Source organism: Cannabis sativa, chromosome 8, assembly GCF_029168945.1.
Source record: "Cannabis sativa cultivar Pink pepper isolate KNU-18-1 chromosome 8, ASM2916894v1, whole genome shotgun sequence".
NCBI lineage: Eukaryota > Viridiplantae > Streptophyta > Magnoliopsida > Rosales > Cannabaceae > Cannabis > Cannabis sativa.
Window position 1 is genome coordinate 41,772,833 of NC_083608.1, and position 27,273 is coordinate 41,800,105.

The 27,273-nt window shown below is 36.8% G+C and overlaps 2 protein-coding genes and 1 non-coding gene across 3 annotated transcripts; 2 read left to right on the top strand and 1 right to left on the bottom strand.

Annotated features, from left to right (window-relative positions):
• The first annotated feature begins 5,782 nt into the window (after window positions 1-5,782).
• Window positions 5,783-7,119, top strand: LOC115701516 (fasciclin-like arabinogalactan protein 21). Its single transcript, XM_030629333.2, has one exon. The coding sequence runs from the start codon at window positions 5,915-5,917 to the stop codon at window positions 6,980-6,982; it is 1,068 nt and encodes a 355-aa protein (XP_030485193.2). The 5' UTR covers window positions 5,783-5,914; the 3' UTR covers window positions 6,983-7,119.
• A 403-nt stretch (window positions 7,120-7,522) lies between these two features.
• On the bottom strand, window positions 7,523-8,557 carry LOC115701517 (uncharacterized). The gene has a single exon (XM_030629334.2). The coding sequence runs from the start codon at window positions 8,383-8,385 to the stop codon at window positions 7,690-7,692; it is 696 nt and encodes a 231-aa protein (XP_030485194.2). The 5' UTR covers window positions 8,386-8,557; the 3' UTR covers window positions 7,523-7,689.
• Window positions 8,558-19,905: 11,348 nt separating this feature from the next.
• On the top strand, window positions 19,906-20,012 carry LOC115708426 (small nucleolar RNA R71). The gene has a single exon (XR_004009927.2). It is a non-coding gene; the product is annotated as a small nucleolar RNA R71 (small nucleolar RNA).
• Window positions 20,013-27,273: the final 7,261 nt, after the last annotated feature.

Sequence of the window (27,273 nt, forward strand, 5' to 3'; positions counted from 1 at the left end):
CTTTTTTTTTAGGGTTTGCAGAAGGAAATTATTATGATGGAAAAAAATATAATTTTTTTTTATGAAAAGGAAACTTGATAAGAAATCTATTTTTTATACTTTTTATATACATAAATATAATTATTTTAAATTTCATAAAGTTATATATAATAATATTATTAATAAATCACAATGGTAGGAGAACCTTCCTTTTCTCTTTGATGGTGCATCCAGTAGGGCATTGTGGATCTGCTTGATGATATGTGCTACACAACATTGGGGAGTAAGTTGAGAAATACAACTTTTATTAATCAATTAATCAAATTTATCTTTAATTTTAAATTTAATTGAAACATACCTCTTTTTATATGTATTGTACCTAAAATACCCTAACATAAGAGAGTCACATGAAGAGTATCTTGAAGTCATAGGGGCAAAATTAGTGTAATGTTTAAAAAAAGAGATAAAAATGATAAACTTTAAAAAAGAAGGTAAAAATAAAAAGAGAACAATATAAAAAGGGTATAAAGTATAATTTCCTCATGTTGAATGGGGGGACTTATTTTTCCCTTTTATTTTAGAGGAAATTACACTTATTATGGGATTTTAAAGGTTTTTATGATAAATATAATACATTTAAGTTTTATCAATTTATATAGTATTTTTTTATTTTTAGGTCTTTGTATGGTATTTAATATGCCATATATATGTAATTAGGTTTCAAATCACATATTTAATGTTTTCATTTGTTTAGGAAGTTTTATTTGTCAATAATGCCGGAAAAGTCACTGGAGTTTGCTGTCGATGCCGGAAAAGTCACCGGAGTAGGTCGGTACCGGAAAAATCACTGGAGTTGCTGCCAGCGCCAGAAAATTCGTCAGAATTAGCATTGTCGTCGGAAAAATCATTGAAAAAATAACAAGAAACTGACTTCTTCTTCTTCAAGAAACCAGTTTCTTGATGAAGAAATCACTTTCTTGGTGATTTTTTCGTTGACAATGTCAATTCTGACGACTTTTCTCACGCTAGCAGCTACTGCAGCGACTTTTCCGACACTGACAACAAAGTTTGAAAAAGTCATCAGAATTGGCATAGTCGCTGGAAAAATTACCAAGAAACTGGTTTCTTGATGAAGAAACCAGTTACTTGATGAAGAAACCAATTTCTTGATGAAGAAACCAGTTTCTTGGTGATTTTTCCAGTAATTTTTCTGACGACAATGACAATTCTGACGACTTTTCTGGCGTTGGTAGCAACTCTGACAACTAATACACCGACAGCTACTCTGGTGACTTTTTCAGTACCAACAGTAAACTCTGGAAAATTCGTTGGAATTGGTATTGTTGCCAGAAAAATTACCGGAAAAATCACCAAGAAACTGGTTTCTTTTCTTCATCAAGAAACCAATTTCTTGATGAAGAAACTAGGTTCTTGGTAATTTTTTTGTTATTTTTCCGGCGATAATGCTAATTCTGATGACTTTTTTAGCGCCAGTAGCAACTCCGGTGACTTTCCCAGTGCCGGCATCAACTCCAGCGACTATGCCAATTTTGAGAACTTGTTTCGGTTAACTTTATTGTTTAGCATTTATATTTCGTTTTGATTTTTCAAAGTTTCGAATCTGATTTCGCAGGGTTCATAAGTTCAAAATTTGTTTTACAGGTTTTAAGGGTTCTGTAATGAGGTTGCTCTATTTTATGATTTTATTGTATATTTTTATTTTAAGTTTCTTTTTTATTATTTTGTTTCTAGGTTTGAAATTGGTTTTCACACTTATATTTTGTTTTAGATTATTATTGTGCATTGTGCGTTGTTTTGTTTATATTTATGAGTATTTTTTTGTATTTTTTTTTCTCTATTTGGTTGATTGATGAAAGTGGTTTCAATTATTTTTAGTGTATATCATTTTTGTTTTGTTTTCATAATCTTTATGATTGTTGTGTAACGAAACTAGTTCCTTGATGAAAAAGCCACTTTCTTGGTGATTTTTCTAGTGATTTGGCGACAATGCCAATTCTGACGAATTTTTTGTCGCCGGCTATAACTCTGGCAATTTTTTTGACACCGGCAACTTTTCCGGCACCGACATCAAACTCCAGAATAATCGTTGGAATTGGCATTGTCACCGGTAAAATTACCAGAAAAATTACCAAGAAACTGATTCCTTCATCAATAAACCTGTTTCTTGGTTTCTTCATCAAGAAACCCGCATCAAGAACTCTGGTGATTTTTTTGGCGATAATGCTAATTCTGACAATTTTTTTGGCGCCGGCAACAACTCTGGTGACTTTTCCAGCACCGGAAGCTACTCCGATGACTTTTCTGGTGCCGGCAGCAAACTCTGGTAACTTTTCTAGCACGAGCGACAACTCTGGCGATCATTATAGTTTTATTTATTTTATTTTTTTAAAAAAATAAGTAATATGACAGAGACAGATGTTCAAAGGATTCTAGATGCCTCAGGGTTTCAAAAGCAGAGCTTGCCTTTCAAATACTTGGGTGTGCCTATTTGTGCAAAAAAGATATCTTCAGCAGATTGCAAACTGTTGGTGGAAAAGATGATGGCTCGGATCAAAACTTGGAGCTCGAGGAATTTATCTTTTGCTGGCCGTGTGGTACTTATTAACTCAGTCCTCATGGCTATACATTCATATTGGTGCCAAGTGATGTTGCTGCCTAAGAAAATTGTAAGTGAAATTGAGTCTATTTGTCGTAGCTTTTTATGGAATGGACAATATACTTTAATAGGAGTTCTTGTAGTTCATTGGGCATCGGTTTGTCAAGCTAAAAGTTCAGGTGGATTGGGATTTAGATGTATCTCGGATTGGAACAAAGCGGCCCTTTTTAAATATGTTTGGGCCATTGCCAAGAAGGAAGATAACCTATAGGTTAAATGGGTTCATAATGTCTACATCAAGGATGGATTGGTGGAGATATAAACCTACAGCTCAAGCAAGTTGGTATTGGAAAAAAGTGGTTATAGTTAAAGAACAAATGAAGAGTTTTGGTTCCATAAACACGGCGCAAGGCAAATATTTGGTAGCTGCTGGTTATCAAGAATTACATGTGCAGTCGGCTAGAGTGTTTTGGGACAAATTTGTTTGGAATCGGTTCAACATCCCAAAGCATAGTTTTCATTGCGTGGTTGGCGATGCTTGGGAAGTTGAAGACGAAGGAAAGACTGATGAGATTTGGAGTAATTGAGGAGGATTTCTGCCTACTGTGTAATGACAGCAGTGAAACCGTAGAGCACATATTTTTCTGCTGCAAGTTTTCGAAAGATTGTTTGATTAAAATCAAAGGGTGGCTGCAATGGAAAGCCACGACTGTTTCCTTGAAAACTATAAGCAGGTGGCTGTCAAAGGCAAGATGCAATAGCTTCAAAAAGAAAGTGTTTGCTGCTGCCACAACAGCCTTGATCTACATGATTTGGTGTACCCGAAATAATATTTTTTGGAATGGAGAGATAGGAAATTGTGATAGAGTTGTGTGCAAAGTTAAAGATGTCATTAAGAATAGAATAACTTGTATATGGCCTAAAAATGTAACTAGTAGTGAAGAGAGTTGGTTCAACTCATTGTAAAGATTGTAGTTTTTCTTGAGGCCTTTTATTGAGGGTGCTCTTTGGTTGTATAAATTGTTTGTTTGGTCTCATACACTTGTTGATTTACCAAAAAAAAAAAATTAATTAATTTTTTATTTTTTATGAATCTTAAATTCAGATAACTTTTAAATGTTTTATAAATCATAATTTTAGTTTGATTTGTTAGATAATGCCATATTTAGTGTCATTTACTTTTTATGCCATATTTAGTGTCATAAACTTTTTATGCCATATTTATCATAACCTTAATAATTTTTCCCATATTTTTGAATATAGCCCTTTATTTTATGGGTAAACAAGAAATTGGGCCCGCTTTGCAATTTTAGTAAATTTTTAAATGGGTAATTTGCGGCCAAACTCCTGAAATTTAGAAATTTTGCACGATCAAACCCCTAGACTAAAAGAATCAGAGCTAAACTCCTCAATCTTCATAATTGTTTTGGTTCGTACTTCTTCCATCTACTTTAGTCTGTTAATAAGAGCCAAAGTAGACTGCTACTCAGGGTCGGCCCTGGACTAAGGCGGGCTAGGCCCGCACTTAGGGCCACTTATTTTAGGGGCCCAAATAAAAAAAAAAAAAACCTTTAAAAAAATATACATATTTTTTTTTAATAATTTTTAAAATACTATTTATCTTTATAGCAAGGGTCTAAATTTTTTTTGGGATAAGTTGAAAATACCTCTTTTTTGTTTCCATTAATCAAAAATACCCTCATATTATATTTTTTTTTTAAAATATACCCACTTTTTTGATTGGGTTGCCTAAAATACCCTCACTCTCTACTTAAGTTTAGCATATAATTTGCATTAACCTAAAGGGTTTAATGAGGATATCATTTTTAAAAGTAGGTATATCTTAAAGAATATGAAAATGGAGGTAAAACTGAAAACAAATAAAGTAAAGTGGGTATATCATGTAATTTCCTCATTTTTTTTTTGCCTATAGCCCATTTCAACTTAGGGCCAGCCCTGCTACTACTATGTACATAAGTGTAAACGTGACAAATTCTTATTGGTCCACCTAATAGTAATAATAAAAATATTAAAAGAAATAATTTAAAATATTTTAAAATTAAAAAAATTAAAAAAAAAAACTACTTTTAAAAACTAATTCTTCTTCTTCTTCCTCTTGGAACCCCACCCTAACCCAAAAAACCCTAACCCCTCTCTCATCCTCTATCTTTTTCTTCTTCGTTCTTCGTTCTTCCCCCTTGACTTTGTCAAATAGGAAACCCTAGAAAAAATACCAAAAGAAAAGAGAAAATTTTCCAAATCCAGATCTTTGAGAAGATTAGGACTGTTATTTTGCTTCAACGATCGTCCTTCCCATCATCAAGTAGAGCCTGCCATTGTCGACCAGAGCTTTGATGTTTCTGTTCCCTCTGTTTCCCATCGTGTTCTTTAATAAAAAAATTAAAATAAAAATGAGAGAATTAAGAAGAGAATTTAAAATAGAATAAAAAATTGAAAAAAAAAAAAGAAAATAGATAGAACTAGAAGTATTTAAAACGATTTTAAGCTACCACGTCACTGCCTCATATTTCAGCTTTATATTTATTCTATATAAAATGTACTTATGTAACAATTTTTTGGTTTAATGTTATTGTTTTTCTTTTTGGTTAAATTTTAAGAGACTATATTATTTAACAAAATATTCTAGTAGAAAATCAATTAATTAAAATTATTAATTTTTAGGGTATGATCCTTGATAAAATTTAATCTAACTAATTTTCTTTTTAAAAAAAATAATAGTAAAATAGATTTTCATTATTCATACTCCTGAACTTTTTAGGTCGTTAAATTTCTATTATTAGTAAGAGTACTCACAACAGTCTCTTTATAATAGAAATTTTCTAAATTTTTTAGCTAAATGTGGTAAAAGGACCTCTCTCAACTCTTTAAATCATGTGTATAATAGAGAGGCACTCAAACTAATACAACTATTTTGAGAATGAATAGTGCATTCTCAAAATTTATTTTAATAATATATAAATAATATTTTATTTATGTAAATTATATAATGTTCAAAATTATTATTTTAATAGTGTAGAAAATAAAATTAATATTAATTTAATGATGTAGAGAAAAATACAAATAAACTGATGTATGATGTAATGTAAAAATATACTGTAAGATAAAAAAAAAAGTAAAATTTTAGTGAAGTATTTTAAAGGTTTGAGGAAAAAAAAGATTTGGAGTGCTCTAAGCCCATAATTTCACCTTTCCTATTGGTGAGCAACGAAGGCCGAGCCTAGTCGTTTGGCCCATATATACATAAGCCTGAGCCTCTTGCCTCTAAAAAAACAAGCTTCACTAGTTACTCCATCTCCAATGGCTCATTGTTGCACCGGCTCGTGGCGTGCACCGGTCTACTTCACCGTGTCTGTAATCTTGGCCTTCATAGCCATCTCAACATCAATGCACTCCAAAACCGAACATCCATCCTCCCCAACCAAACTCAATTTCCATGAACTCTCCCTCAACGCCTCCAAAGCCTTAAGAAAAGCTGGCTTCAACGTTATGGCCACCCTTCTTCAAGTCTCCCCTGAGATCTTCCTCTTATCTCCAAACTCAACTATCTTTGCCATTCAAGATGATGCCATCTCCAACTCTTCACTCCCACCATGGCTTTTGAGAAACCTCCTTCAATATCACACCTCTCCTCTCAACCTTCCCATGAAAGACCTCTTAAAGAAGCCTCGAGGGAGTTGCTTGCCGACCCTTCACCGCCAAAAGAACATTGCCATCACTAACATCGACTTCAAAGAAACAACAGTTGATATCAACAACGTTTCAGTGACTCATCCTGATGTATTTCTTGCAGAAACCATTTCCGTCCACGGTGTTCTTGAGCCCTTTTCTTCGTTGGATCCTGAAGATGTTCATCAGGGTTGGAACTCTATCCAAGCCCCCACCTGCAACGCAATGTCTGTTCTAGTTTCGGATGCTGTGAAATCCACCAACATGGTTGAATGGTCGTGGATTGTCAGGTTGCTGAGCTCGAACGGATTCGTTCCTTTCGCTATAGGATTAAATTCTGTTCTTGAAGAGATTCTTAAAGATTACAAGGGATTGAATTCTGTAACAATCTTTGCTCCTCCAAATTTACAGTCTTTGACATCTCCTTCACCCCTACTCAAAAGAACAGTGTGGTTTCACATACTTCCTCAGAGGTTAACGTATAAAGAACTTACTGCATTGCCTGCTGGAACGTTGCTCATGACATTGGTTCGTGATCTATCTCTCGAGGTTGCAGGGGCAGCAGGTTTCAAAGGTGGACTAATCATAAATGGAATCGAGATTGTGGCGCCCGACATTTTCACTTCAAAAAAGTTCACCGTTCATGGGATTTCTCGAGCTTTTGAGGTTGCTGATCAGGTAGCTGCAATTGGTACATAGATTCGAAGTTCTTAGTTGCTGTTGTATAGAAATAGATCATACTTACTGATCCTAATTTCCTTGTTCAATTAGTTCGGATTATTGTAATTTTGTCTAGCTTTGAATGAAAAATAAATAAATAAAATCTTCTTTAGCTCTTTTCTATTGCCAATGCATAGTGAAATACTAAAATCGTTCCAACTCCTTAAGTATCAAAATGGTCTGAAACCAGAATAACTCAAGTAGCTCATATATGCAAGGGTTGCAAGCAGGCTTTGGGGCCAAAACAGGTTAAGGGGAACAGTAAAACGACTCCTGTTTTAGAGGTGATTCTAATAAGAACAACACTATTTAAAAATTGAAAGGTCATCTTACCGAAAATTAAAAGTCTAGCAATTAAAATTGATTCCTTGTAATGGCTCAAAACTACTAAATCTATCCTCTGGAGCTTAAGATCTTCATTGGCGACAAATTAATTTTAAGTTATTGGTATAATGAATTCAAAATGTGAGCACTGTGATGCTAATGTAAACATCAGTGAACTGTTCATTAAGACAAGTATTTTCATATCTGCAATTCTGAAACTCCATCAATCTATTATAACCATCCAATTACACATCTTCATTTTCAACTCTAAACATGAGCAAACACTGAAGACAAGCAACACGAAACAAATAAAACAATATGTCTGTACATGTATATAAATCAAACAACAAGAACCCCAAAATTCAAGATGGAACATTTTGGGTCCTCATCATAATTCTGGTCATTCTCATTCCAGTCAAAGTAACATTAATGGCGTTAACAAATATCGAATTCTTAAATAAACCAACAATTGATCTTGTTTCCTCATCCCCACATTCGTCAACAACAATCACAGAAGCCCCACCAGGCCGAACTGTCCTTTCCATCTCCGAAATGAATCGCGACGGGAACAACGCCTCGGCCAAGTGGGCACTGAAAGCCAAATCAAACAAATTATCAAAAAACGGCAAGTTATGAGGATCGGCCCGACTCACCAGCGGCGGCGAGTCCACCAACTCGGTTCCGGTGACGTCAACTACACCCAATTGGGTCAGGCCCATGATCTCGTGGCCGGCGCCGACGGAGACGCAAAGGACTTTGGAGTGGTTATGAAGAAGGCCCAGATCCCGAAATGGTTGGAAGAATTGGACAAAGGAAGAGACTTTGTTTTGCCAAGACCGGGTGGACCAGAGGCGCTTATTCTTCTTCTCGATTGTCACGATTTCTCGGGGCGAAGGGTAATCGCAGGAGGATCTGGGAAATCTGAGGTGGGCTTTGGCGGAGGAGTGTGGGACGCAGGTGTCGGGGATTTGGAGGAAGAGGAAAAGAAGGGTGACCGAGGCTAAGGCTATGAAGACATAGGAAATCTTGTTGAGAAAAATTTGTATGTGTCTCTCCATTACTGCTCACTATAGTTTGTAAGGCTAAGTTGTAAGATATGCTACATTTTTGGAGATCAATGAATATGATTGAACCAACATTCTCATTGCTTCGCTTGTTCTCTTCAATAAATTGTGGAAATGGGATTTTATGGGAGGTCTACTTGTTTATTGCAAACGGTTAAGAATTATTGAAATACTTATATCTCTTAACTGCAATTTCCATTCCAAACTAGTTTTGTTTTTTTCACTCATCATTGATTTTAGTAAAAACTATTAAATTTCTAATTTTAATATTGCTAATTTATCATTTGATTGAATCGATTAATCAAGTATGAAACAAATAAGTTGGTATGAAAATAAATATTGGATGGTTGACAAATGCACTCCAATTTATTTCTGAAATTTTTTTAGTTTATTTTTTTTATTATCATTTATGTTGTAATTGTTTAAAATATCTTGTAAAATTTTAAAAAATTCGAAAAAATTTAACACACTGAAAATAAGATTCAAATAGTATGTTACACTCAAGATTCTTTTATTTTATAAGCATGTGAATAGACTGTTTTAACCTTATTTTTCGCGTATTAAAGTTTTTGAATTTCTCAAAATTTTCGGCGTATAATGTGGACGGTCATAAAAAAAATTAAACTAAAATATTCTCTCAGATATTAAAATAAATAAAATGTACATCAGTTGACTCCTTTTTAGAGCTTCATAGTAAAAATTTTCATAACTATTCTATAATTACAAACCAAGTTCCACCCACTAAAAAAATATCAAACAAGTGTGATAAAGAAAAATTGAGGACTTTTTTTTAGTTATAACTAATAAAGTAAATAAATTATAAAAATAAGATGGATTGACTTTATAAATATTTATACGGCCTATTAAGTTTAATATTACAGAAATACAACTTGTTTATAAAGTCTTAGCCACACTCAAGATCTTAAAGTATCTCTAATAGTAGCATTTTTAAAAGATGTATGATCCAAATATAGATGGAAAGTCTTAAAGTGACACTCTTTGCTATGTGACAATTCTAGAACAGATACAAGAATCCTAACTAGTACAGGGTCTTGTTTGTAACAAAGTCTAAGCTACATGACTATCTTATAGATACAAAAGTCAAGGGAAGAACTAAATCGTCCATCTTAATAAACATCCCATCCAATGAAAACAAATCAATGATATTGATCATAATCCTACATCAAGAAACAACAATACACATCCAAAAGCTCAATACATAGAGCAAAGTCTTACATTAAGAAGGCTCAATTCACAGAGCATAAACCCACATTAAAAGAGCTCAACATAGAATATTACACATAAAATGAAAGTCCAAAAAATAACAAGATTCTCATCATAAATATGACAAAACATTGCTTGAATAAAATGAACATACAAATAGATTCAAAGCAAATTAACCTGAAGAGAGAGAAAGGACTCTACAAACACTGTGTCGAATACCTTTACTTTTGTTCATATATACGGGATATACTTGAAAGAAAAACAATGTAAGGAGGAGAAAGGTCTGAAATAACAGACCACATGTCTATGACCAAAGAAAATGAGCAGAAGACTCAAAATAAACAAAACATGCTTTCGTCACCTACTTTTGCACTTTGTACATATTTATATAATTAAATTCAACTTCAAAAGACCTTTCATCATTGGGCTTCTAGCATTCAAAATATCATTTTTACAAATCAAGGTCCACAAGTGTTTAGTCAAATAAAATCAAACCGTATATACTTTTCAAACTAAAATATTAGACATATGCATTATATGTTCGGAGTACATACATATACATATAACAAAATCAAAATCAACATAAAAAATATATCTACATCCTTATTATTATTATTATTATTATTATTATTATTATTATTATTATTATTATCACAACAACTATTGCCATTATTATTTTTTACCACATACTATTTATCTCTTTCTCATACACATACATACATATATACATATGCTACTCATTTAAATCATTTCTAATACAAACTCAATATTTATACATTCTTCAAGTTAATCGATGTACTGAAAAATAAAAATTCTTATCGATACATACATTTTAATTTTTTGCCAGTCAACGCAACTACTCTTCTACTTAACCACACTTGACTCAAAGAGTAAGAGACATACTATAGTGGCCAAAAATTGCACCATGCCCAAATGCGTTTTAGCTTACGGCCCAAATTAGAATTACAATCCTTCAAAACCAAGTCAGTAAATATAACCCTCTCATCCAAAATACATTGGGCTTTGGCTAAAATTGTTGCTATAATTTTAAACACTACGCAAGTATACGTAATCAAGTAGTAAATCTCACACAGGTGAGGTCGATCCCACAGGGAATTGGATTAAATACCACTAAATTATACTTATGATTCTATTCGGTAAATCGAAAACAATTATGATTTAAAAACAGTAAAATATGAAAGAAATTCAGAAAACTTAATAACACAATTTAAAGTTAAGCAAGATGAGACAATAGGGAGGAGAATCCTGTTGTTGTTTACCCAAATCGTTAATGATTAATTACTATCCTATTCTTGAAGTGAATGACAGATTATGAAACAACCTAGCTCCTTTCAGATCTTCTAGATTCTAAATCACATGTTATCTAATTAATTCCTTAATTAAACTAACATGAAATCAGCATTAAGTAATAATCTACTCGTCACATAAGTCATGCAAATACTTTCGTTTCACATAGAACATCGATTATCTTAATTTTAGCATTCTCAATTCTCACTTTTCAGATTTTGAATTGAGATCATAGAGCATGCACAAGGTGATCAATCTTAAACATGAAATTAAACACAAATTAAGATAATTTCACAAACAAGAATTGAGGAATGGTAATTAAACATTAACTAGGCAAAACATTAAACAACAATCATCATCCTCCCTAAATGGGAAATTTAGTTCAGAAACAAATCCATAACCATTCCTATGACAATATTCAACATAAATAAATTAAAGAGGAATAAAGAAAAGAACTGTTGGTGGATGAATTCTGGATCTTCACTTGAATCTCTATGCTCTTCCTGCCGCCGCTCTCACCGTGTTTTAGGGTTCCAAATCGCTCTCCCCGACTTTCAATCGCAGCTTTTCTATTTATAGCGAAATTTAGGGTTCGATGGACGAAAATGCCCCTGGTCCGTACGGGATCTCGCCGCGGCCAAGCTTCCTCTCGCCGCGGCGAGAAATTGCCAAATTTAGGCTCTCTCTGTATCTCGTAACTCGCCGCGGCGAGCCTCTTCATCGCCGCGGCGACTGATGCTTCTGAATTCTCGAGATCTAGCCGCGGCCAAGTTGTGTTTAGCCGCGGCCAGATATGCACAAAAACTCAAAAATTGAGTTTTCTTCGGCTCAGCACGCCTTTTAACAGATTTCTGCACCCGAGACCTCTTTTATTCCAAAGAACCTGAAAACATAGAAAACAAGCGTAATTCCGTCCCAACACAGCTAGAAATGCACATAAATTGGATCCAAAACATAGGCTAAAAATAGCCTAACAAACTCCCCCAAACTGACTCTTTACTCGTCCCCGAGTAAACTAAGACTAAACTAAAAACAAACTAACAATGATAGCTAAACTTTCCAACAATTTAATTGTTACCACCACCTGCACAACTTCAATCCATCAATAACCAGAATTTCAACTTGCCAACTCTAAGAACTAAGTTGAATGTGCAATTTACAAGTAAGTAATTCATACAAACATAAAGCATCGCAATTGCCATCAATATCACAACTGTTCTAACTTTCAAACATCCCACTCACACATGATCAATAAGTTTGAATGACATACCTCTCTCCACTAATGTTGACAAATTTCTATTCGGAATCAATAAGTCTTTTTCGGTTAACATCGCATGGCTTAGGTACATGGGTAGGTGAGAAGTCATTTAAGCTATACTATACCATAAGCACTTTTAATCAAGCAAGCCTAGACATTTCTTTTGCTTTCTTTCCATATATCCCAAAAACAAAAATAAGAGATTGCAATTTTTTCTTATGTGTGTACCTCATAATTTTCTTAACTTTTTTCAAGAAGACACATTTTTTTCTTCTTTTTTTCCATAGGCACAACACACAATATTATTCTTTTTTTTTTTTTCAATCTCTCATTCCTACACTTTATATTTTTTTTTTTCACTTACAGCACTTATTCCCCCCCAAACTTGCTTCAAGGCTCATGGCATAATAAGGTATGTTCAGGGTGAAAAGAGTTTAAGATAACGAATTCAGGTCAGTTAAGTGGTGAAAAATTTTTAAAACAGGCTAAGGCTCAACTTTGGGTATACTATGGTAAAAATTTCTAGGTAGGCTTGAAAGGCTCAATCGTTCCAAAGAAAACTTGCCTAAATCACTTTCCAAACAGAAAATATCAAGGATTTCGCTTCAAGAGAGTATGTCATACAAATTCTATTCCATGTTCAATCAATCATTCCACAAACCAAATAGAACAGAGGTGATATGTGAGAATAGCAAATGTTTTAAATCTACATGAATCACTTCCTAGCACACATCCAATTTAATTCAAACAGTTGCAAGTCAAGCACACAGTTATGTTTCAATCCATTGCACAAGTGAATAACAACAATTCAATCCATCTTTCAATTTAGCTATCACGCAAGACTAAAAAAAACTAAAACAGACTAAACTAAAACAAATAAATGCGAAAAAAAATAAATAAATTAAGTTTCCCCCCCCCAAACTAAAATGCACATTGTCCCCAATGTGTGAAAATAAACCAGGGTGAGAGAAACTTACCTGAGCCCCTTAAAAGGGGTTTGGCGGCGGTGGCTGGTCATAAGGGTTGAAACGGGGCGGCATGGGAAAATAGTTTGGATCATCCACACCGATATTCATCCTCGTGACAAGTGTGTTCAATTGAGCCACCTGCTGCTCATCGAAGATACTCCTCTGGGCCATGTAATTTTGCATATGCATGTTTTGCTGAATCAGATAATTCAGCTGATTGTGAGTGTACTGCATGGCAGGGTCAAGAGGCCCGACAAGACGTGGTGGTTCGATGTCCTCACGTTCCTCTTCTTCTCTTGCCGGAGGACCTCCTTGAACTGGCGGTTGACCATGAGGATGAGGAGGTTTGAAGCGAAGAACAGTCGCCAAGTTAATAGGGCGCTGTGGCGGTGCCTTTGTATCATATGAGTACTGTGGTACCCCATGTTTCTCACATAGATCAGTGATTATTCCAGCCAACCCAAGTCCTCCACCGGAAGATCCCTCAACCATAATGTCAAAGGTCGTTCGAACAATATCCCCCACATTCAAATTATACCCTTTCATAATGCCGTAAACCCATTTAAGTCTGTCCATTTGAGCATCAGAAAAATGCTTGTTGGGGAGCATCCTTGCACTAACAAAGTAAAGCCAAGCCTTGGCCACTGGATTGAGTTCACATCGGTACAATTGGTATGGTTCTCCATTAAGCTCATGGAACCTAAGGCCAGGATACCCTAGAGTCTCAGCAATATCCACATAATTCAAACTTCTCTCATAAAATTGTCGTTTCAAGGGTTGTTCTTCATTAGTGAAGGTTTGGAGGTCATAAAGGGCATGAATAGCGGCTGTGGTAGCAGGCACTCTAACCCCCCTAACTTTAACTTTGCCCTCTTCTCTTTCAGGCCAGTTGGCTAAAAATTCCAAAGCTAGAGTTTGATTACCACGCTCAGTGACATCTACGAACTTAGTCCACTGCCTATGTAGGATTTGATCCCTAATAGATGCAAAAGCAGGGGGAATGTTGGCAGTTTGGCTTAGGTTGACAATGTCTATCCCTCTATCTTCAATGAATGCCCTATCTTTCAATTTCAAAAACCGCTCTTGAGCCTCCATGTTGGTAAACCTAACTCTATCAAGATTAGAGCGTCCCCTAGATGGGTTGGATGATGAAGCTCCCTCTTCATTAACCCTTGACCTCTTTGGACCCATAGCAAAAAAAAAATTATATCCTAACTCCCAAGATTTTTCAAAATTTCGACAGCACTTCCCCTTAAAAATTGACTTCCCGGGATTTAACCCTTTCACAATCACACTCAATTTCACTCACAACAATAATATTCAACAATGTATGAGCAAAAATTCTAAAAAAATTCCAACACAAAGTCTAATATTCTCTAGCAATCCACAAATAATCCAATCAAACTTGTGTAGAGAGATTAAAATTTGTTACCTCAATGAAAATCACTCTTTAGTCAACCTCCATTGATGAGAACCTTGAAGTTTTAAGGAAGAAGAAGGTGAATAGTGATTTTTCTGAAATTTGGGTGAGGTTTAGGGATTTTGGGGTGGATTTTTAGGGGAAAAGGGTGTTAGATGAGAGAAATAAGGGATGATGATGATTTAGGATGAGAGTTTATGGATAATTTTGAGGAAAATTGGTTTTGAATGGGATTAGATGAAGAAAATATAGTGAGGAGAAGGGTTTTTCGGCTGGAGAAGTTAGGGATTTGAATGTGGTGTTTGATTTGAAATGTAGGGATTTGGCTCTTAAAAAGGAAAAACTGACCAATCTCGCCGCGGCGACCTTTAGCCTCGCCGCGGCGAGAATCCGTGAAAATATGGGACTTTCTGTAAGTCAAATCTCGCCGCGGCGGTATGTCCCCTCGCCGCGGCGAGAATTCGCGAAAATAAGCCTGTCTCTGTAAGACCATTCTGGCCGCGGCCAGACATCCCATGGCCGCGGCCACTGACCAAAATTTTTTTTTTTTTTTTTTTTTTTTTCAGTAACGAAACAGAATGAACAGCACGAAAAAAAAAAAAAATAACAGTAAACTTAAAAAGAGTTCAACTAAATCAAAAGAACACTTGGGTTGCCTCCCAATTAGCGCTAACTTTATCGTCGCTCAGCTAGACGTTGATCGAGATCTTCAAAGTGGCGCCAGAATCATGGCGGACTTGGTTTGATCAAATTGACCTCCCAAGTAGAGCTTTAATCGCTGTCCATTCACTTTGAAAGTATTAGGACTTTCACCTTTTAGTTCCACTGCTCCGTAGGGAAACACTTTGATCACCGTAAATGGCCCTGACCACCTTGATTTTAATTTACCAGGAAACAACTTTAGTCTTGAGTTAAAGAGTAGAACTTGTTGACCAGGTTGAAACTCCTTTCTCACTAGATTTCTGTCATGCCATCTCTTAGTTCTTTCCTTGTAAATCTTGGCGTTTTCATATGCTTCATTTCGAAATTCTTCCAACTCATCCAACTGTAGTAGTCTTTTCTGCCCAGCAGCTTTTAAGTCCATGTTTAGAGTTCTCATTGCCCAATAAGCTTTGTGTTCTAACTCCACCGGTAAATGACACGCCTTTCCAAACACCAACCGATATGGTGACATCCCTATTGGCGTTTTGAACGCTGTTCTGTAAGCCCACAATGCGTCATCCAACTTTCTTGACCAATCTTTCCTTGATCTCTGCACCGTTTTCTCCAGAATCATCTTTATTTCCCGGTTAGAAATCTCAGCTTGGCCATTACTTTGCGGATGATAGGGGAGGGCAGTTCGATGACGAACACCATACTTTGAAAGGAGTGCTTCGAACTGTTTGTTGCAGAAATGACTCCCTTCATCGCTTATGATCGCTCGGGGAGTACCAAACCGAGTGAATATGTTCTTTTGAAGGAACCGAAGGACTGTTTTACCATCATTAGCTGGTGTGGCTGCAGCTTCCACCCATTTTGACACATAATCCACAGCTAATAGGATGTATAGATTGCTAAACGATGAAGGAAAAGGACCCATAAAATCTATCCCCCATACATCAAACAATTCTACTTCCAAGATTCCTGTCAAAGGCATTTCGTTTCTCCTTGAGATGTTTCCTGTACGCTGACAACGATCACATGCCTTCACAAAAGTACTAGCGTCTTTGAAAAGTGTTGGCCAAAAGAATCCACTTTGCAACACCTTGGCAGCTGTTCTAGTTCCACTGAAGTGTCCCCCACATGGTAAAGCATGACAGTGATTAAGAATAGAGTACATCTCCTCTTCAGGCACACACCTTCTTATTATCTGATCTGCACAGTGCTTGTAGAGGATTGGCTCTTCCCAATAATAATGTTTCACCTCAGAAAAGAACTTCTTTAGTTGTTGTCGAGATAGCTCAGGAGGAGTGATATTGGCAGCCAAGAAGTTAACATAATCAGCATACCATGGTACCATCAGACTTTCCCTCACAATAAAGAGTTGTTCATCGGGAAATTGTTCATTTATTTGTACCTCTTTTGTATTCTGACTTTCTTCCAGCTCTAGTCTTGACAAGTGATCTGCTACCAGGTTCTCTGTACCCTTCTTATCTTTTATGTCTAGATCAAATTCTTGCAAAAGAAGAACCCATCGAATTAGTCTTGGTTTGGCATCCTTCTTAGTCATCAAGTACTTGATTGCAGAATGATCTGTATACACTATCACTTTATTACCAATCAAATAGGGTCGAAATTTGTCGCATGCAAACACTATAGCTAGCATCTCTTTTTCTGTAGTAGCGTAATTCAGTTGGGCATCATTCAAGGTTTTGCTTGCATAGTAAATAGTTCTGAATACCTTGTCAACCCGTTGTCCCAAAACTGCTCCAATAGCATAATCACTTGCATCGCACATGATTTCAAAAGGTAATTCCCAGTTTGGTGTAGTCACGATCGGTGCTGAGATTAACTTCTCCTTGAGAATTTGGAATGCTTCAAGACAATCTTTCCCAAATTCAAAAGGTACTCCACTAGCAAGAAGATTGGATAGCGGTTTGGCCACCTTGGAGAAATCTTTGATAAATCTTCTATAAAACCCGGCATGACCCAAGAAGCTTCGAACTCCCTTAACCGAAACCGGAGGAGGCAAGTTCTCAATTGTAGATACTTTGGCTCTGTCAACCTCAATACCTTCTTTTGAGATTTTATGTCCCAAAGACTATTCCTTCGTAACCATGAAATGGCACTTTTCCCCGATTCGGCACCAAATTAGAGTCTTCACATCTTGCTAAAACCAATTCCAAGTTGCTCGGACATTGGTCAAACGATGAGCCAAACAACGAAAAATCATCCATGAACACCTCGATGCACTTTTCTATTAAATGCGAAAATATAGCCATCATACACCTCTCGAAATGTTGCTTTGGAGCATTGCACACCCAAATGGCATTCGTCGAAAAGCAAAAGTACCATATGGACATGTGAATGTTGTTTTCTCTTGATCCTCCGTGCTATAGCTATTTGGTGATACCCTGAGTACCCATCAAGGAAACAATAGTACTCTTGTCCTGCCAACTTGTCTAACATCTGATCAATGAATGGGAGTGGAAAGTGATCTTTTCTTGTGGCCTTGTTGAGTTTTCGGTAGTCAATGCAAATTCTCCATCCCGTGACGTTGGTTGGGATGAGTTCATTCTTCTCATTCTTTACCACCGTCATCCCTCCTTTCTTTGGAACAACTTGGACTGGGCTCACCCATTTACTGTCTGAAATAGGATACGCTACCCCGGCATCTAACCACTTCAAGACTTCTTTTCTGACAACCTCCTTCATTGGTGGATTTAATCTACGTTGTGCATCAATGGTTGGCTTCACTCCTTCCTCCATTAAGATTCTATGCATTACAGTTGAAGGGCTGATCCCTTTAATATCTGCTAAAGTCCATCCAATGGCTTTTGTATGCTTCCTTAGAACCCGTAATAGCTTATCTGTCTCTACAGAAGATAGGGAAGAAGCCACAATAACAGGAAGTGTCTTATTTTCTCCCAAATATTCATACCTGAGATGCTCTGGTAGAACTTTTAACTCTAGTTGAGGAGGCTTTTCGCAGATGGGGTAGGCCTTGTTGGTATGACTCCTAACTCTTCATAATATTTTCTATTCAGCGGTCCATAAGAATCGAGCCACAAAGCATACTCATAAGCTTCCTTACCGTCTTGTTCCACCACCTCTTCTTGTACCAAAGTCAGATTAAGAGGATCTTCAGCATGCGTCTTTGTCTCCACCAACTGGTCCACCACATCAATTGCAAAACAGTTGTCACTAGCCGTAGGATAGGTCATTGCTTTGAGCACATTAAATACAACTTCATCTCCTTGTACCCTTAGCTTTAACTCTCCTTTCTGAACATCATTTAGTGCTTTCCCTGTTGCCAAGAAAGGTCTCCCCAGGATGATAGGAACATTACTATCTTCTTCCATATCCAGAACAATGAAATCAGCTGGAAAGATGAACTTGTCCACCTTTACTAACACATCCTCAATGACTCCTCTAGGGTGAGCTAGCGATCGATCTGCCAATTGAAGAGTTACAGTAGTTGGCTTTGCTTCACCTAGCTGCAATCTTTTGAACACTGACAAGGGCATTAAGTTAATACTGGCTCCTAAATCACATAGTGCATTTATCCCTTCAATTTTACCAATAGTACAAGGAATAGTGAAACTCCCTGGATCTCTGAGTTTTGGAGGGAGTTTCTTCTGTAGAATAGCGCTACACTCTTCAGTTAGAGCCACTGTCTCATAGTCTTCCATCTTCCTCTTCTTTGACAAAATTTCCTTCATAAACTTCACATAACTTGGCATCTGCTCTAGAGCTTCAGCAAAAGGAATGTTAATGTGAAGTCTTTTGAAGACTTCTAGAAACTTGGTGAACTGCTTGTCTAAGCTTGACTTTCTCAGCCTCTGAGGATAGGGTATCTTTACATGATGATCAATACTAATCGGTGGAGACTGTTGTGGTGGTGCTGGGCTATCAGTAGCCTTCTCTGCTGTCGGTGTTGGTGTCGGCACTGGTTGAGCATTTATTTCTACATCTACCTCAACTGGTTGTGGTAACTCAGGCCCATCATACTTCTTACCGCTCCTCAGGGTAATTGCCTTGCAGTTTTCTTTAGGATTAACTTCAGTGGTGCTAGGCAAATTTCCTTGAGGGCGGGTTGCTACCTGAGTTGCTACCGGCCCATCCGAGTCTCGCAGTCTTTAATTGAAGATCTAGTTTCGAGTCATGAATTGGAGCAAGAATGCGTCTGCAAACTAGAACTTCCACCAGAGGCTTGTTGCTGATTAAACTGTTGGTTCTGATTTCTTTGTTGATAGAACCCACTATTTCTTCGGTTGTTGTTCTGGTTGAACCCATAATTGTTGTTGTTGTTGTTCTGTGAAAAATTCCCAATGGCCTTAGCTTCATCCATTGGCAAATCATCCACATCTGCTTGGCACTCCGAAAAGTGATGACTTCCTCCACATAACTCACAAACAATTTGGGCTTGTTTAGCTTGCCCTGCAATTAGCTTTGTCAATGCCTCTACCTGAGCTGTTAACTTTGTGATGGCATCGACTTCTAACACACCAGCTACCTTCTTGGATTGACTCCTTTCAGTTGGCCACTGCTGGTTGTTTAGAGCCATCTCCTCCAATAGATCATATGCCTCATTAGCACTCTTTCTCATAAAAGCTCCGCCCGCTGCTGCATCTATTAGAGTTCTAGTATTACCAACCAACCCGTTGTAGAAGTTGTGAACCAGCATCTACTTCTCTATACCATGATGGGGACACCTCCTGATCAGATCTTTAAACCTCTCCCAAGCCTCATGGAGAGATTCATTATCTTGTTGGCAGAAATTATTGATTTCTCCTCTTAGCTTTGCAGACTTAGCTGGAGGAAAGAACTTTGACAAGAATTTTGTTGCCAGATCATTCCATGTAGCAATAGAATTAGGTGGCAAAGAATTCAACCAACTCTTGGCTCGTTCCCTGAGAGAGAATGGAAACAACCTCAGTCGAATGTCATCATCGCTAACTCCATTAACCTTAAAAGTTTCACAAAGTTCCATGAAGTTAGAGAGATGCAAATTAGGATCTTCAGAAGGGAGACCACCAAACTGAACTGAAGACTGCACCATTTGAAGGATGGCAGGCTTAATCTCGAAATTGTTTGCATCCACTGCCGGTGGCCTGATACATGACTGCACTCCCGTCAGAGTAGGGAGAATGTAATCTCTCAAGCTACGACCATTAGCTTGATCTTCCACGGCACCTCCATTATTACCGTTATTACCCCCATTGTTTCCAGCATTATTGTTCACATTCGCAGCCATGATCTCTGATGTTTCGGCGATTCTCGAAACTCTTTCTTGCCTCTTGTTCTTTCGATTCCTCCTGCAAGTTTTCTCAATTTCAGGATCAACTGGTAATATGACTGTTTGTCCTTGACGGCGCATGCACTTAGGATTCCTGAAATAAATCAAGAAAATATTGCAAGAAAAAGGTTAGAAAAATCAGCAAGAGAAAATATACCAAAGTAGAAGTTAGTATAATTTTTTTGTAATATTAATCTTAGACAATTCCCCGGCAACGGCGCCAAAAACTTGTTGCTATAATTTTAAACACTACGCAAGTATACGCAATCAAGTAGTAAATCTCACACAGGTGAGGTCGATCCCACAGGGAATTGGATTAAATACCACTAAATTATACTTATGATTCTATTCGGTAAATCGAAAACAATTATGATTTAAAAACAGTAAAATATGAAAGAAATTCAGAAAACTTAATAACACAATTTAAAGTTAAGCAAGATGAGACAATAGGGAGGAGAATCCTGTTGTTGTTTACCCAAATCGTTAATGATTAATTACTATCCTATTCTTGAAGTGAATGACAGATTATGAAACAACCTAGCTCCTTTCAGATCTTCTAGATTCTAAATCACATGTTATCTAATTAATTCCTTAATTAAACTAACATGAAATCAGCATTAAGTAATAATCTACTCGTCACATAAGTCATGCAAATACTTTCGTTTCACGTAGAACATCGATTATCTTAATTTTAGCATTCTCAATTCTCACTTTTCAGATTTTGAATTGAGATCATAGAGCATGCACAAGGTGATCAATCTTAAACATGAAATTAAACACAAATTAAGATAATTTCACAAACAAGAATTGAGGAATGGTAATTAAACATTAACTAGGCAAAACATTAAACAACAATCATCATCCTCCCTAAATGGGAAATTTAGTTCAGAAACAAATCCATAACCATTCCTATGACAATATTCAACATAAATAAATTAAAGAGGAATAAAGAAAAGAACTGTTGGTGGATGAATTCTGGATCTTCACTTGAATCTCTATGCTCTTCCTGCCGCTCTCAGCTGTGTTTTAGGGTTCCAAATCGCTCTCCCTGACTTTCAATCGCAGTTTTCTATTTATAACTGAAATTTAGGGTTCGATGGACGAAAATGCCCCTGGTCCGTACGGGATCTCGCCGCGGCCAAGCTTCCTCTCGCCGCGGCGAGAAATTGCCAAATTTAGGCTCTCTCTGTATCTCGTAACTCGCCGCGGCGAGCCTCTTCATCGCCGCGGCGACTGATGCTTCTGAATTCTCGAGATCTAGCCGCGGCCAAGTTGTGTTTAGCCGCGGCCAGATATGCACAAAAACTCAAAAATTGAGTTTTCTTCGGCTCAGCACGCCTTTTAACAGATTTCTGCACCCGAGACCTCTTTTATTCCAAAGAACCTGAAAACATAGAAAACAAGCGTAATTCCGTCCCAACACAGCTAGAAATGCACATAAATTGGATCCAAAACATAGGCTAAAAATAGCCTAACAAAAATACAAGGCCCAAACGAGCCTATAGTAGCTACAAGACCAATTAAATGCAAAGGATAGGAATGAGTCTATAACTGATAAGAATCGATCATTCCTTCTGGAAAAAAAGGAAGACCACTTCTCACGTTCATTCTTCAGAACGAATGAATTTGACCATCAGAGACTCTATAAAAGGAGAACCCTGCAGTCCTGAAGGATCATCACATCTTCACTCATTGAACACTTACCTAAGCATTCACGCAATACGTTACCAGTATTATTACCAGTCCTTCTCCATCACTCTACGGTGGAAATATTTATTTTCTATCTTCTTTATTTACATTCAACTATTCTTTATTCGAACTATTTACTAACTTGATCAACGATCCTTTTTCCTTTGTTCTATAGGTTGTCAGTGTCCCAGATTCTTCCATTCCGATCATTGTAGATTTTTCCCTTTACAACCACTAAGAAATCTTTAATTTTAGGGTATTTGGTCAACTCCTAGCACCTTAAAAATACCCCAATATTTTTAAAATTGACTTATCTCAATTATTCCATCAATATTACTAACTAAAACCGTTATGACATCTTAAGCCTCCAACCGGGTCGCTAAGATCGCTGAACTTGAAAATATTTTTAGTTCACCAATAACTTACATTATAACACATTTCAAATAAATCTCCGTAATTGACAAATTACGCTTATTTATCTACTTATAATAAAAATTAAATTTTTTGATGAAATAGGTTAGTAGAATTATAATCCCATTAATTGTCTGATTAACTCAAAGTATATAATAAATTCTTAATAATTTACTATTAGACTTATCCTAATATTATAATATGTATTTGAATATTTTTAGAGTTTTGTTAATAAATTAGATAAAGGAGCAAAATGTGTAACTAAAGAAGAATATTTGCAATGATTATAGCGCATATTAATTAAGAAAAATGAAGAAAAATCAATATGATTAATGTTTATTTTAAGAAAAATAAATTTCAGAAAATATAATAAAAATATTCTTTGGTAATGTTTGGTAACACTTTATTTATTTTTTTTTGAATGGAAAGTTATGTTTTATTAACCATCAAACTCCGTTACCAAACAAGGTAACAAATCGATTGGACCATTCTCCAAACCGAAAATACAACCAGAATGAAAATGAGAAGCTCTAGCGAAGCTATGAGCTACAACATTTGCTGATCGTTTAACAAAAAAGACACTAACTGTTGCTATAATTTATAAACACTACGCAAGTATACGCAATCAAGTAGTAAAACTCACACAGGTGAGGTCGATCCCACAGGGAATTGGATTAAATACCACTAAACTATACTTATAATTCTATTTGGCAGATCAAAAGTAATTATGATTTAAAAACAGTAAAGTATGAAAGTAATTCAGAAAACTTAATAACACAATTGAAAGTTGAGCAAGATGAGATAATAGGGAGGAGAATCCTGTTGTTGTTTACCCAAATCGCTAATGCTTAATTACTATCCTATTCTTGAAGTGAATGACAGATTATGAAATAACCTAGCTCCTTTCAGATCTTCTAGATTCTAAATCACATGTTATCCAATTAATTCCTTAATTAAACTAACATGAAATCAGCATTAAGTAATAATCTACTCGTCACATAAGTCATGCAAATACTTTCGTTTCACATAGAACATCGATTATCTTAATTTTAGCATTCTCAATTCTCACTTTTCAGATTTTGAATTGAGATCATAGAGCATGCACAAGGTGATCAATCTTAAACATGAAATTAAGAACAAATTAAGATAATTTCACACACAAGAATTGAGGAATGGTAATTAAACATTAACTAGGCAAAACATTAAACAACAATCATCATCCTCCCTAAATGGGAAATTTAGTTCAGAAACAAATCCATAACCATTCCTATAGCAATATTCAACATAAAGAAATTAAAGAGGAATAAAGAAAAGAACTGTTGGTGGATGAATTCTGGATCTTCACTTCAATCTCTGTGCTCTTCCTGCCGCTCTCAGCTGTATTTTAGGGTTTCTGATCGCTCTCCTTGACTTCCAATCGCAGTTTTCTATTTATAACTAAAATTTAGGGTTCGATGGACGAAAATACCCCTGGTCCGTACGGGATCTCTCCGCGGCTAAGCTTCCTCTCGCCGCGGCGAGATAATTGAAAATAAGGGGTCTCTCTGTATCTCTTAAATGGCCGCGGCGAGACTCTTCATCGCCGCGGCGACTGAAGCCTTCTAAATTTTCGAGATCTAGCCGCGGCCAGGTTGTGTTTAGCCGCGGCCAGATGTGCACAATTACTCAGAAATTGTGTTTTCTTCGGCTCAGCACGTCTTTTAACGAATTTCTGCACCCGAGACCTCTTTTATTCCAAAGAACCTGAAAACATAGAAAACAAGCGTAATTCCGCCCCAACACAGCTAAAAACGCACATAAATTAGATCCAAAACATAGGCTAAAAATAGCGCCTAACACTAACATGACTCAACTCCAACATGAGTTGTTTACATTCATTTATTATTTGTCCAAATAAAGAAATCATATAAACAGAGCTTCGTAGAGCTTGAACAACCGTGAGGCAGTCAGTTTCCACAACAACTCTCGGCCAGTTGCGATTCTTGATCCAACTTAAATCCTCCCTTACTCCAATAGCCTCGACTACTTCAGGGTTAACCCGCCCCAAAAAACACTCCATTCTAGCTTCCACCAAAGGGCTGTATCTGTCTCTTGCGACCAAACCGATACCATAAGAGTTTCCACCATCAAACATAGCAGCATCCACATTGATCTTGATACTATTTTCTGTTGGAGGACACCAAAGCTCGGCACCATCACCCGACTGTAGACCAGTCCATGATGTCTCAATAAGAGAATTTTGAGCACTCGTCCAATGATCAAGATAACCTTTCGCAGACATTACTATACTATCCAATCCCGAATCTTTTTTCTTCCAAACCATTTCATTTCGCCCATCCCAAATAGCCCAACATAGAGCACACATTAGTAACCTGTTGGCCGTGTTTTCCCCAGAAAAAATAAGCACAAACCAGTCATAAAAACTGTCTATACCTTCAGTTGAGAGGCTTCCATTCGATGAACCATTCCTGGTGCCAATACCTACTCTATTCCACACAATCTGCACCTTTGGACATGTAACCAAAGCATGAAGAATGGTTTCTTCATCTCCCTGGCAGACTGGACAAGAAGAAAAAATGTTAACTCTTTTTGTGCGAAGCTGACAGAGAGTAGGAAGGCAGTTTCTACATGCTCTCCAAACCAGATTTTTAATTTTGGGGGGCAGTTTAAGACGCCAGAATGAAGACCAAAACTTCGCTTCTGCATCTAGGTTGTCATGCCATCTTCCATGGTCAACTTGTAGCAAGTTATACGCACTTTTGACGGAGTAAATACCTGAAGATTCATGCTGCCAAACAAGCCGATCCTCCACTGACGAAAACAGAGGAATTTTGAGGATTAATTCTCTGTCCCGTTCGTTGAACAAATCAGCAAGCACTTCCTGATCCCAACTCCCATCATTTCCCATGAGATTTTGTAACAAAGCATTCTCAAGGGCCGGATGTGATGAAGTAACAAAAGGATTTTCATGACATGGAAGCCATGGTTCATTCAAAACGCTTATTAGACTCCCATCACCAATACACCATTGAACACCTTTTCGAATTAGTTGTTGAGCTTCCCATACACTCATCCAAACAAAACTTGGATTATTCCCTAAAGAAGTCGAGAGATAATTGCCATTGGGGAAATATCTAGCTTTGAAATTTTTTGCCACCAAAGAGTGAGGGCGAACAACTAGTCTCCATCCTTGCTTGCCTAGCATGGCCAAATTGAAGTCCCGAAGGTGTCTAAACCCCATGCCTCCTTTATCCTTATGCGTACAAAGACGGTCCCATGATAGCCAATGTATTCCTTTGCCATTCTTGTTTGAGGATTGCCACCAAAATTTGGTCATTACCTTTTCCATGTCCCTTGTAATCTCCAATGGAAGTAAGAAAACGCTCATAGCGTAGCTTGGTAGTGATTGAGCAACTGTCTTGATTAGCACCTCTTTACCCGCTCTGGAAAGAAACTTTGATTCCCATCCTTGAATACGTTTACGAACTCTTTCTTTGAGAAAGCCCAACACCGCCGACTTGTTTCTGCTCATTGTACTGGGGAGACCGAGATACAAGCTGTTTTCATTAGCAATATTCATCCCAAGTTGATTACTAATGTTTTGTTGTGTGGCCGAATCCGTGTTTGAGCTGAAGAAGATAGAGGACTTTGATAAGTTGACTTTCTGTCCCGAGGCCGCTTCGAACTTACTCAACACCTCTTGAATTCTTGTTGCCTCCACCGTAGTTGCTTTACAATAGAGATAACTATCGTCCGCGAAGAGCATATGAGTAATTCTTGGAGCACCATTAGCCACTTTACAACCATGAATCAAACCTCTGCTCTCAAACTTACGAAGAATGGCCGAAAGTCCCTCAGCGCAAAGAATAAACAGGTAAGGAGACAATGGATCGCCTTGACGAATCCCTCTTGACGGAAGAATAGGACCCATCTCATGGCTACCATGAATCACCATATAGCGGGCTGAAGAGACACATTTCAACAATAACCGAACCCACCATTCAACAAAGCCCAATTTCCGAAGCATAGCCTCCAAAAAAGGCCACTCGATCCTGTCGTAAGCCTTGCTCATATCTAACTTGAGAGCCATAAATCCCTCTTTACCTTTTCGCTTCCTTTTTAGGTAATGAAGGACTTCAAAGGAGACAAGAATGAAATAAGACGACCCGGGATAAAAGCGCTTTGATTCTCAGTGATAATTTCATCCATGAAAGGCTTCATACGATTTACCATAACTTTAGTAATGATTTTATACAGCACATTACATAAAGCTATTGGGCGAAGTTGAGTCATATCCGAAGGATTCTTAGTTTTCGGGATAAGCACTATGTTAGCATCACCACAATTCTGTTCAAAATCCCCAGAGAGAAAGAAACTCCTGACTGCCTCAACAACATCACTCCCAACTATTGACCAACACTTTTGGTAAAAGGCCGGTGTCATTCCGTCCGGTCCAGGACTTTTATCCGGGTGCATTTGAAACACAGCCTTCTTAACCTCTTCTTCCGAAATGTGTTGCTGTAACACTTTATTTTTTAATTACAAAATGAAAGTAAAATTTTTGTTTTTGAAAAACAAAAGTGCGTTCTGTAACAACTTTTGTTTTTCAATTTTAAAAATAGAAAATAAAAGTGTGTTCTGTAAAGTTTATTTTCATTTTTTTTTT

Coding starts and splice junctions, on each gene's coding strand:
- LOC115701516 (XM_030629333.2), top strand. CDS start 5,915: ATGGCTCATTGTTGCACCGGCTCGTGGCGTGCACCGGTCTACTTCACC.
- LOC115701517 (XM_030629334.2), bottom strand. CDS start 8,385: ATGGAGAGACACATACAAATTTTTCTCAACAAGATTTCCTATGTCTTC.